General features: G+C 52.2%; 1 protein-coding gene across 1 annotated transcript; it reads left to right on the plus strand.

Annotated features, from left to right (window-relative positions):
• Nucleotides 1-7,476: 7,476 nt before the first annotated feature.
• Nucleotides 7,477-12,397, plus strand: Stxbp2 (syntaxin binding protein 2). Its single transcript, XM_036166861.1, has 10 exons — nucleotides 7,477-7,545; nucleotides 8,578-8,627; nucleotides 8,806-8,887; nucleotides 9,774-9,850; nucleotides 10,421-10,499; nucleotides 10,599-10,702; nucleotides 11,066-11,214; nucleotides 11,906-11,990; nucleotides 12,072-12,202; nucleotides 12,286-12,397. The coding sequence occupies exons 1-10, from the start codon at nucleotides 7,509-7,511 to the stop codon at nucleotides 12,395-12,397; spliced, it is 906 nt and encodes a 301-aa protein (XP_036022754.1). The 5' UTR covers nucleotides 7,477-7,508.
• The last annotated feature ends 234 nt before the right edge of the window (nucleotides 12,398-12,631 follow it).

Raw genomic sequence — 12,631 nt, forward strand, 5'->3', positions numbered from 1 at the left:
CAGAGAGCCTGGTCTTGTCTCCAAGATGCCCTTCAGGAAACCCACCAGTTAAGCTTCTTTTCCAGGGCTGGAAAGACCGCTCCTGGGTAAGAGCACTGGCTGCCTTTTCAGAATACTAGGTTCAATTTCCAGTACCCACATGGCAGCTCACAACCATCTGTAACTCCAGTTTCTGGGGACCTATTGTTCTCTTTTGGCCTCCCTGGGCACTGGGCACATACATGTTACACAGACATACATGCAGGCAAAACATCCATACATATAAAGTAAAACAAACTTTTAAAAATGTTTAAATAAATAAAGTTAAAAAGTTACTTTTTCTTTTCTTTTTGGGGTGAGTGGGGTGGGGTTTGTATACATAGTGTATGTGTGTACACGTGGTGCATGCCTGTGTGTGCACACATGTGGCACATGCATGCTCATGTGAAGAACAGAGGTCAACATCAGGTATCTCCCTCTATTGTACTCTATCTTCTTTTGAGACACGTTCTGAAAAGTTAAACCTCCAGCTCCTGGATTCAGCTCGGCTGGCTGGGCATTGAGCATCCTAGCTTTACATTTATTTTATGTGTATGAGTGGTTTTTTTTTTCCTACATGTATATTGGCATGTATATATGTGCACCGCATATGTGATGTGCCCATGGAGGTCAGAAGAAGGCATGGATCCCTTGGAACTGGAGTCATGGGTGGTTGTGAGACACCATGTGGGTGGTGGCAGCTGAACCTGGTTCTGTGGGAGAGAAGCAAGTGTTCTTAACCACTGAGCTGTCTCTCCAGCCCCCAGCGCTCTCCCTGCCTCCCTCCCTCCCTCCTCCCTCCCTCCCTCCCCCCTCTCCCTCCCTCCCTCCCTTCCTGTCTCCCTGTCTCCCTCCCTCCCTCCCTTTTTCCCTCCCTCCCTCCCCCTCTCCTCCCTCCTCCCTCCCTCCCTGTCTCCCTATCTCCCTCCTATCTCCCTCCCTCCCTCCCCCCCTCCCCTGTCTCCCTCCTCTCCCTGTCTCCCCTCCCTCCCTCCCCTCCCTCCCTGTCCCTCCCTCCTCCCTCCCTCCCCCCTCCTCCCTTCCTCCCTCCCTCCCTGACTCCATGTCTCCCTTCCCCCTCCCTCCCCCTCCCTGTCTCCCTCCTCCCTCCCCTCCCTCCCTCCCCTCCCTCCCTCCCTGTCTCCCTTCCCTCCCTCCCCCCCTCCCTCCCTCTCCCTCCCTCCCCCCTCCCTCCTCCCTCCCTCCCTCCTTTTTGAAATGTTGAAATGTGGCCCTGGCTGTCCTGGAACTTGTTGTATAGATCAGACTGCCTTGACTTCACAACTCTCTCTTCCTTCTGATGCTACCACCCCGAACCCAGCTCTCTTTCTTTTACAGTCCAGGCCCACCTGCTCAAGGATAGCACATCCCGCAGTGGGCTGAAGACTCCACATCAATCAGCAATCAAGAAGATGCCCCCACAGACCTGTCCACAGGCCAATCCGATGGGAGGCAAAAAAAATTTTTTCCCCCCGAGACAGGGTTTCTCTGTGTAGTTTTGCTGCCTGTCCTGGAACTCACTCTGTAGACCAGGCTGGCCTCGAACTCACAGAGATCCGCCTGGCTCTGCTTCCCGAGTGCTGGGATTACAGGCGTGCGCCACCACCGCTCGGCTGGAGGCAATTCTTAACTGAAGGTTTTTTCCACATGTTTCCACAACCAAGACTAGCCCTCATAGCCTCCTAATGTTGTTGAATCAGTACTCTTACCACCTGCCCCAGTTCTCACATGACCGTCCAGGCCCTCGTCCTCAGGTAACAGTGTGCTGTCCAATTTGTTGTATGCATTTCCTAAGGGCTCCTGGAACAGAGTGCCTCTCACAAGGTGGTTTACAGCCTTTTACAGGAATTTATTGTATCAATAACGGTGTCAGGGAGGCCATATTCCTTTTGAAACCCAGGATTTGGGCATTCTGCCTTGCCTCTCCATACCTCCTGTCTTGGGGTTCCTTAGCTGGCAGCTGCTATACTTGGGTCCCTGCCTGTGTAGACACACACAGCACTCTTTCTGGGCGTCCTCATCTTTTTTTTTTTTTTTTTTTTTTTTTTTTTTGGTTTTTCGAGACAAGGTTTCTCTGTGTAGCTTTGGAGCCTGTCCTGGAACTCACTCACTCTCTAGTCTAGGCTGGCCTCGAACTCACAGAAATCCGCCTGCCTCTGCCTCCTGAGTGCTGGGATTAAAGGCGTAGGCAAAGATTTACTTATTTATTATGTATACTGAACAGGGCGCCAGATCTCATTACAGATGGTTGTGAGCCACCATGTGGTTGACTGGGAATTGAACTCAGGACCTCGGGAAGAGCAGTCGGTGCTCTCAACCTCTGAGCCACCTCCCCAGCCCTGTGTCCTCATCTTTATAGCTACCAGCTTTGGGGGTTTTGTTTGTTTGTTTGAGGCAGGATCTTGCAATACACACCCAGGGGCCTAGAGCTTGCTGACCTTGAACTCGCACTGATTCTGCCTCCTGGTGTGCCGTCGTGCCCAGCGGCTAGAAGGCCGTTCACATTTTTATTCATTTCTTGTTGTGTGGAGTGAATGCATATGCAGAGGACAACTTCCTGGAGTCAGTTCTCTTCCTCCACCTCCACGTGGACTCTAGGGATCTCACACAAGTTGTTAGAATTGCGCAACAAGCGCTGCCCACTGAGCCACCTTGCCACCTCAAGGCCATTTTTAAAAACCCGGGTGTGTCTGCAGGTGCACGTGTGTATACATGAGTGTGCAGGCTAGAGGACAGCTCCCTTGTCATCCTCAGAAATGTTGTCCACTTCTTTAGAGACACGCATCTGTAAACCCAGCACTCAGGAAGCTGAGTACGGAAGGCCTCAAATTCAAGGTCAGCTTGGACTCTAGAATGCTCCAGGTCAGCCTCAAACAACTGTGGGACGAAAACAGCAACAGTATACCTAGAAAGTTAATGTGAAACCAAACAGGAACATATGCCCTGCAGGTTAAGGGCTCTGTTTGCAGTTAAGATAGTTAAGAATAAGTTTGTCCTTTGCAAGGTTTCTGTTTGTAGTTAAAGAATAAGTTCCTGTTTGCCCTGTGTTTAAGTCCTTACAAGTTAAAGTTTCTATTATAATTAAGAGTAAGTTCCTGTTTCTTAGATCTGATGTAAACTGCAACATGTTTTTTAAACCTACACTACACTTGTGACCCCATTCACATGATGTATATTCTTCCCCTTTCCCTCCCTTTCATTACATCTTTCGAACAATGTCAGCCACTCTCGCCCCTGTGAACACCTTATCGCTCCTGTAAAAGTTACTTCAAGAGACAGGCAAGGGTTGCTCTCTAAAATCTTGATTCAGGGAGAAGCAGCCGGACTAGCCAATCCCCGGTGCACACCCCAAAATACAGCTTGCTTTAATCCAACTGAATGAGAAAAAGAAATAAAAAGGAAAAGAAAGGAAACATGATTCTCCTATGTATGATGGAGAAGGTTTATTGTAGATATGTGGTGAGCGTAGCTAGCCAGAGGCAGAGACGGACGTCTGGGAGAGTCCAGAGTGGACATGACCAGACTGAACTCTGCCATGTGAGGAGGAGAGGGTGGAGGGGAAGGGGGAGAGGAGAGAAGGGAACCAGATACGGTAGCCAGGAGGCCCAACGGTCCAAAGGGGGCAGGTAACTGAAATGGTTGATTATAGAGGGAAGAGCAGCCCAGCCCCCTGGCCTGGAGAGTTCTGGTAGGGGGCGGGGTCTGCCAGCCAGGAGGACCCCATAACAGGTAGGGGCTGAAGGATGCAGGGAGAACGTGGTGGCCAGGTCCACTTGAATGTGTTAAACAGGCACTTCAGTCATTTGCTGCAGGGTTGAAACCTAGCACAGACAATCGTGGGCCTGTTTTTTTCTCGTAAATTCTCAGGTTTAACACACAACAAATAAATGGATCATGGTAATAGATGTTTACTCTTTAAAACCCCAAAAGCCGTTAATTTGTATACTTTTGGTGAGTGTCATGGCACATATGTGGAGGTCAGAGGACATCTTTCAGGAGCCAGTTCTCTCCTTCTAGCATGTGGGTCCCGGGGTTGAACTCAGGTTGTCAACCTTGGTAGAGGGCATCTTTCCTTGACAAGCCATCTCACTGGCCCAGTGAGTGACTTTTCAACAAAGCTGTTAAGAAGGAGGCAGGAGGGAGGAAAGGAAGGAAAGAAAGGTCCCCAAGTCCCACATAGGGTGGATGGCCATCCTTGTCCACCTGTAACTGTCAGGTCTTATGGGTTGGTCCTGGGGATGCAGGTTTGTAACCCCAGTTACTCAGAAGGCTACAGCAGGAGGATTTTCAGATGAAAAAGAGGACCAGGGATATTGCTCAGTAGAGAGAGAGAAAGACTGTTCTCACTAATCTTGGCTTGTGACCTGAGAAATCCATCAAAGAGGGATGGCTTAGTTTTGTTAGGTCTCAAAGAAACTCAGTGTTAGGTCCCACACTAGTTAACTGAGGTGCCAAACTTTCTCAGCACCCTCGGCTCCTCCCTGTTCTTCTCACCTCACCCCTACTATAAACCTCCCCAGCACAGGGACTTTATTTCCCTCCCCCCAGCTTCTGATTCCTGCCTCTCTTTGGACTCACTCTTGGCTCTCTTGGTCCAGTTCCCTCCATCTCCTCCCCTACCCTCCCCTCTACCCCTCCTCTCTTCTTCCTCCCCCCCCTCTCCTCTCCCCCCTCTCCTCTTCCTCCCCTACCCTCTTCCCCTCCTCCCTTCTTCCTCTCCCTTCCCCTCCCCTCTCCTCTCCTCTTCCTCTCTTGCTCTTCCTGTCTCTCTCTCTCCTCTCATGGCCTGGTTCAGTCTACTGGTCATGTCTAGTCTACTACTTTCTTTTCCTGCTTGGGACTCCTCCAGAGGCCTCTGGCTGTACTCTCCCTCATATCTACAGTAAAATCCTTCTCAACCTTGGAGCAGTCATGTCCTCCTTTTCATTCAAGTTTGACCTCCCTGGGCAGTCTGGCACTGCCTCTTCCTGCTTCTGTAAGCACTCTGGTCATTGGTCATTTCCGGCTCCTGCCACCCACTTCCTGCTCCTGCCATCCACTTCCCGCTCCTGCCATCCATTTCCTGCCATCCACTTCCCGCTCCTGCCAGTCACTTCCTGCTGCTGTCAAACACTTCCTGCTGCTGTCAAGCACTTCCCAATCCTGCTCCTATCATCCTCACACTTACCTTACCTCACACCCTTACCCTTCTTTCCCTTTAGGATTTTTTTTTTTTTTTTTTTGAGACAGGGTGTCATGTAGCCCAGCCTGGACACTGACCAGCTATGTAGCCAAGTATGGACTTGGAATCCCGATCCTCCTGTCCCTAGAAGTTGCTAGGATTACATGTATAGGCCACCATGCTTGGTTTATGTGGTGCTGGGTTTGGAACCCAGAACTTCGTGCTCTACCGAGCTCCATTCCCAGCCCCACCTGGAAGACTTATGCATCATCTGAAAACTGGTTCAGACGAGCAAGCTGGCATCCACAACTATCACTTGTTAGATCTGCGACCTCACGCTTACGGATGATGCACCCTCTGTCACAGGGTGTCAGCTCCGCTTTAGAGACGCAACAGAACCAAGTTCTAAAATTCTGAGTTTAATTTGACCGCTCCGTTTGTGTGTGTGTAAACATTTAATCTGCCCACGGATATATCAGCACACTGTATATCAGCACACATATGCAATTGTCACCTTGTGTCTGTGGTTCTTGAGATAATGAGAATGTAGCTCAGTGGTAAACTGCTTGCCGAGTACATGGGAGATCCTGGGTTCGATCCTCAGTCGTCCCCCGGGACCCCCCCTCCCAACACACACACTCTTGCTAAAGAACTAGGAGCCTCCTCAAAGCTCAGGAAACACTGTGGGAGAGGGGGTGGGAGATGAAGGAGGAGGGAGCGATAGGAAATGTTGTCTTCCGGACCTGACGTGGCTGTTACATTCATCCTGCTGTTACCTGCACAAGATCAGGCCGACAATATCCGTCACAATTCCAGTGGGCAGCACTAGCTGGATGCAATGGGTTACAAAACAAAACAAGGGAAGACATGAGGTGGGGGGGGCCTAGGCAGTGGGAGGTTTCTGGGGGAGTGGGAGGAGGAATTGGAGTGGATATAATCGTCACAGGCTCAGAAAGCCTCATTCTTTCCTGAACTAATGGAAGTTAGTGTTGACTGAAGGAGAGGGGACATTTTCTTCAGTGATGTAGCCACTGGTAAATTGCCTAGGCTCCTGCAAGCAACCCCGGTTAAAACCCATCGGGACACGTATACCCGTGCAGGTAGAAGGGGGAGAGAAGGGGACACTAGCCTGCTCAAGAGCAGGCCGCCCTGGCAGAGCTTGCTCTTCTCCCCCATTCCCTCTGCCTTGCTAAAAACAGTTACATCCCTAAAGCTAGCCACCAAGGTCTATTCCCTTATTTGGACACTGTCTTATGCCAGACTCATTCCTGAGGGTGACTACCAAAGTCCAGCAATCAAAAGCCCCTTTGGTTCACCTGATTGACATGCCCAATCAAAATAAGCCACTGCTTCCTAGCCCATTTTAACACAGACCTCCCCCTTTTCTCTTCGGAAAATTTACACCTGAGTCAGAAAGCAATCATTTTAACGTTCTTTCCCTGCTTAATGAAGGATCTCTCTGTAGAAACAGGTTGTAGTTTGTGCCTCATCCAAGGTCTGGGAGGGAGCCCCTGCTGGGCTGGTGGGGGGTCTCCTTCTGGGACTAGTTGGGAAGGGGGAAGGGGTCATCCAGAATGGGATCATCCAGGAATAAGGATGAATATACGCATGTATGAAGATATCATAGTGAAACTCACTATCATGTGCAATTAATATATTCTAGAAAAAAAAGACTGGAAAGCATTTCTTCTTGAACAGGCACAGATCTATGGTCACAGTTTCCAAGTCTATGTTCCTGTTTCAGCACGGGTCTCTCACAGAAGGTTAAGACTGTGCGGAAACTGCACAGAAAAGTACCTAGCAGGCGGTGGGGTCTCCAGGCCTCCGGAGTCTACCAAATGTTGTCCAATCTTGTGCTACTAGTCTTTGGCTTACAGAGGGCAGCTGTAACAGTTCCAGATCTCGAAGGCCCTGTTGTCATTTGAGTGGGCGCACTATATCACAGAGGGAGGAACTTCTGGACAGGCTGGTGGTACCGGTACCCAGGTGAGACGGGTATGTTTACAGCTCTGCCATCGCGCTGAGCAAACTGATCTCAACGTGTGTGAGCAAGGGAGCACTTCAACTCCCACGAAGGACTCCTCGAGGGCGCACACCAACTGGGGATTGTCCGTCTGGGCCCCTGTCAGTGCACCTGCCCTCGAACTGGAACAAACTGCCGGTGCTGGGATCCAGTTTCCCGGAGGCGGGGAACCGAGGACCGTGGGGCGGGACCAGGTGCGCAGGGGGCGTGACCCGAGCCCGCGGGGTGGGGCCCACGTGGATGACGGGCAGGGCCACGCCCCCACCTTGGGACCGACCCGGAAGCGGCCGTACTCCTTGGGGGAAGATGGCGCCCTCGGGGCTGAAGGCGGTGGTGGGGGAAAGTGAGTGTCACCCCAGGGCGGGGCTCTGGTGTTCCCTGGGCTGTCCCTTGGGGGGCTGGAGGCCTCGGGAGAGGGGCGGTGCACAGATTCTGTGACCCCAGGACCCTGACGGTGGGGAGAGCACCTGACTCTCCAGGGGACGGGCCGGGGACTGGGCCCAGCTGGGCTGCCCGCCCCTCAAATGCAGCCCGCCGAAGTGAGTTGGGACGCAGAGGACTCAAAGGAGCAAGGGGAGGGAGGCGCAGGTTCGAGTCTAGACCCCTGGGCCTGCTCCAGCTACAGGCTGTCAGTGTCAGAACCCGGAGAGTTCAGGGGCTGGACTCCGGAGGTCCTACAGTGCCTTGGTCAGCGACACCAAGTAGTGTGTGAGTGCTCAGGTGGCGTGCACATTCCCCACGGAGGTGGAGAAGGGGATGCTCTCCCTTTTGCATCATGCCTAGGAGATCCTTGCAACTCGAGGGTTGGCTTCTCCGCCCTTTCAGGCTCAAGTTCTTGGTGGGGGAGAAGAGGGTTTGAGGATTCCCCTCCCCCACCTCCAGTAGTTCCGGCCTCAGCTACTTCTTCCGCTCTGATAACAGTGGACACTCTGGTGCACTGGCCAGGCTCTGGGCAAGGCTACCTTTCTCTCCCCTTTCCCCTACTCCTACCTCTGGGCAGAACAGGTTTTGTGGAAAGGCCCAGTACCTCAGTGTTAGAAAAGAACCTCTCCTACACAAGAGTTCGTGGGAGATGGGGGAAACAGGCTTGGAGGTTAAGAACCCTCAGGGCTGGGAACCAAGCGTTCTAGTCTAAGGGACACCAGGAGGCCCTCACTGCCGTCCACTCAGTGCTCTAAGATGTACTTGTGTTCGGAGCATTGTACCTTCTAGACGTGAGGGTGCTTGGGTAAATTACCTGACCTCACAGAACCTCAGTTTGACTATCTGTAAATTGGAGGTGATACCAGGAGCTGCCACTCAGGATCTGAGTTGTGGTTCAGCTCAGAGGACAAGTGTCATAAACTCTCTTCTCCTCTTCTTCCTTCCCCTGTAGAAATTCTAAGCGGTGTCATCCGGAGCGTTAAGAAGGATGGCGAGTGGAAGGTAGGGACAAATGTCTGGGTACTCAGAGGCAGTCTTTTACCCAAGTCTGTGCCGGGAACTCCAGAATGTGAGAGCTCCCTCAGTAATTCCTCGAAGAAGCTGTTGGTCCACAGGGGTGGGGTTGGGTGGATGCATGGCTCACCTTTCTATGTGTCTGTGTGTCCATCCATCTGGACAGGTGCTCATCATGGATCACCCAAGCATGCGGATCTTGTCATCCTGTTGTAAAATGTCCGACATCCTGGCGGAAGGCATCACCAGTGAGTGGATGCCCATGTTCCCCAGATAGAGCCTGAGTGTGGGACCCTTTGAATGTGGGACCTCTGGGTGTAGCCCTTCAGATGGGTTCAGCACACAGTTCTCTCTACAGAGTGCAGAGCATATGGCCAAGTGCGTCCTCTGTGCATGGAAGTCCTTGTAGGACTTCCTGATTGCAGCCCCTAAAGGGTCAGCCTCATAGACTGTAACCAACTCAACCCCCTGGGCTGAGAATGCAGCTCCATCGGCAGAGTGCGCACCCACAATAAACAAAACTCTGAGTTTGATCCCCAGCACCACGTGAAATGGGCGTGGTGGCAAATGTCTACAATCCCAGCACTCAGGAGGTGGAGGCAGGCAGATCAGAAGTTCAAAGTTAGTCAGCTAGTGAGTTCAAGGCCAGCCTGGGCTGCATGAGACCCAGTCTCAAACAAACAAAACAATGACTGTGCATCCCCTACAGGTGTCTCTTTAAGGAGCTTGGGTGAACTCTGGCTTCTTTCTCTTATTGTGTTTATTTGTTTCTATTTGGTTTTTGAGACAGGGTTTCTCTGCGTAGCCCAGACTGTCCCAGAACTCAGAGATCCACCTGGCTCTGCCTCCTGAGTGCTGGGTGGGATTAAAGGCGCGTGACACCACCGCCCAGCGACTCAGGGTTCTCAAGAGTATATAGACCCCAAGAGTATGGCTGTCTTCCTCCACATGTGCAGAACCCTGACTCTGTAGCTCTTAAGTGGGGGGACCTTTAGTATAGATTTCTGTTTAGGAATCCAGGGGAGTAGTACAGCCCTTTAAAACACCCCCACCATGAGTCCAGTTCCCCAAACCCAAGACTCTTCCGTCTTTCTCCATGCTACCCATGTGTGTCTCTTCCTCGGTTGCTTTTAGTTGTGGAGGACATCAACAAACGGCGAGAACCCATCCCCAGTTTGGAGGCCATTTATTTGCTGAGCCCCACGGAGAAGGTGCCTGTAGGAGTTAGACTGTGTGTGCATGGGTTTGTGTGTACTTGCATGGTGCACATGTCAATGCATGTATCTGAGTGTGCATACACATGCCATAATGCATGTGTGCGCACACACAATTTATACATGCACACATGTCACAATGCACATGTGTGGACGCATATGTCAATGTATGTGTATATATGTGCATATGTGTACACATGTGCCAGTGCATATATATGCTGAGTATGCATATGTACATGGCAGAATGCATATGTGCATGCGTGCACATGTCAGTGTATGCACATCAGAATGCTGTTTGTACATATATGTGTGTACACATGCTGGAATTTGTGTGTGTATATGTGTGCACATATCAGATCGCAGGCATTTGTGCAATCACATGTCAGAGTGTACATGTGTGTATGTGTGCATGAGTGTACATGTCAGAACGCATGCCCGTGTCAATGTGTGTGCATGTGAGCCCCCCCACAATTGCACAAGGTGGGGGGTAAGCATCGGATAGGGATTCCCTGCAGAAGACAGGTCCAGGTGCAGGGTCTGATTCCAACAGTAATCTGCACTTCCCAGTCGGTCCAGGCCCTGATTGCAGACTTCCGGGGGACACCAACCTTCACCTACAAAGCTGCCCATGTCTTCTTCACTGACAGTAAGTGAGGAGAACCAGGGGTGTTGGATGCTGCGATGAGGTGGGTGGGGAGTGTGGTGACAGAACATTGGTCTGATGGGCCCTCCCTGCCAACCCCAGCATGCCCCGAGCCCTTGTTCAGTGAACTGGGCCGCTCTCGCCTGGCGAAGGTGGTGAAGACACTGAAAGAGATCCACCTTGCCTTTCTTCCCTACGAGGCCCAGGTACAGCCCCAGCTTGTGGTGGGGAGGGGGTGGGCCGTCCTTGACCGGATGGTCCAAGCTCCCTCCAGAACAGACAGCGCCAACAGAGAGTGAACAGTTAACAGGCCCTTGCCTGGAGTGCTAGCTTTCGGGCATTCCTCACAGGCAGTGTGGAGCCCAGGGCAGACTTGTCTCATTCCCTACAGTGGGAGGGAACAAGGAGCTAGCTCTGTTCCCTTTCGCCATTAGCCGGGGCTACCCTAGCCTGCTTCAGAGTTGGCAAAATAGGTGCTAGAAGATGGCGAAGGCCCCTGGGAGAGGCAGGGACAGCAGCTGGAATTGGGGTACCCCCATCGTGTGGTCATGACACTTCTCTTCTCCCAGGTGTTCTCTCTGGATGCCCCACACAGCACCTACAACCTTTACTGCCCATTCCGGGCAGGGGAGCGGGCACGGCAGCTCGACGCGTTGGCCCAGCAGATAGCCACACTATGTGCCACCCTTCAGGAATACCCATCCATTCGCTACCGCAAGTGGGGACCCATCCTCACCCCAGCCCAGTGCTACCCTTTGACCTTCACTCTCATTCTGTGTCCATTTTCTCCCTGTGTTTGCATGTGTTCATGTGTGTGCACGTGTGTGTGTGTGTATGAAGGTCGGAGGTCCACCTCAGGTGTCTTCCTCAGTCACCATCCACCTTAATTTTTTTTAAAGACTAAAAAAATACTTATGTGTATGTTTGTGTGTGTGCACATGTGCGGGGTCTCATGTAGTCCAGAAGAGGGTGCTGACCTCCTGGAGCTAGAGGTATAGGCCACTGTGAGCCTTTGGATGTGGGTGCTGGGATCTGAACTCAGGTCCTCTGGAAGAGCAGTTTGAGCCTTTATCCACTTAGCCATGTTCTTGAGACAAGGTTCCTCCTGGGCCCAGGGCTTCTGCGTTTGACTAGACTAGCAGGCCGGGCCCAAGGACCCCCTGTCTCCACCTTCCCAGAGCTGCAAATTCAAGCACACTTTTAAAACATGGATTCTGGGGATTGAAATCGGCCCTCATGCTAACATGACAATCATTTTACTGACTTAGCCGTCTCCTTGGCTCCTGTGTCCAGCCTTTAACTTGACCCCAACCCTGTTCTCTAACTCCCATCCTCACCCTTCCGATCTGTGCCCAGTCCTCCCTGCCCCCATGTCCTGATGCCCCTTTGTCTGCTTGCGTCACCTCCAGGGGTCCAGAAGACACAGCCCAGCTGGCCCATGCTGTCCTGGCCAAGCTGAATGCCTTCAAGGCAGACACTCCCAATCTGGGCGAGGTGAGGGGGATGCTAGGGAGGTGCCAGGGAGGCTTTGTAGGGTCCCAGTGAGTGTCTTCATCCCTCTCTGTCCTTGTCCAGGGCCCAGAGAAAACACGCTCACAGCTGCTCATAATGGACCGGGCAGCAGACCCCGTGTCTCCCCTGTTACATGAGCTCACATTCCAAGCCATGGCCTACGATCTTCTGGACATTGAACAGGACACATACAGGTAGACGGATCCAGGAAGATGCCTTCTACTCCTTCCTCTACCAACGTAGGCCCTCTGTCCCCCAACATGTCCTGTCCCTCCAGGTATGAAACCACAGGACTGAGTGAGTCCCGGGAGAAGGCTGTACTCCTGGATGAAGATGACGATCTGTGGGTGGAGCTTCGACACATGCACATAGCAGATGTTTCCAAGTGAGAGTATAGCATGGGTGCTGGAGAGGGGCCCCAGGCACCCAGGCCTCCTTCCTCACTGTTGTTCTCTATAAGTTACATCCTTCAGGGGGACCCTTCACCTGCCTCTGACTGCACGGCTGGGACTGGTACATGCATCTAGGTGTCCCCCACCAGCTGGCGGGAAGAGGCCCTCAACTGTCTCCTCACCCTTTCTCTTCCCCTGCCTTTGCTCATGGTTAGGAAGGTCACGAGCTCC

Source organism: Onychomys torridus, chromosome 17 (assembly GCF_903995425.1).
Source record: "Onychomys torridus chromosome 17, mOncTor1.1, whole genome shotgun sequence".
Taxonomy (NCBI): domain Eukaryota; kingdom Metazoa; phylum Chordata; class Mammalia; order Rodentia; family Cricetidae; genus Onychomys; species Onychomys torridus.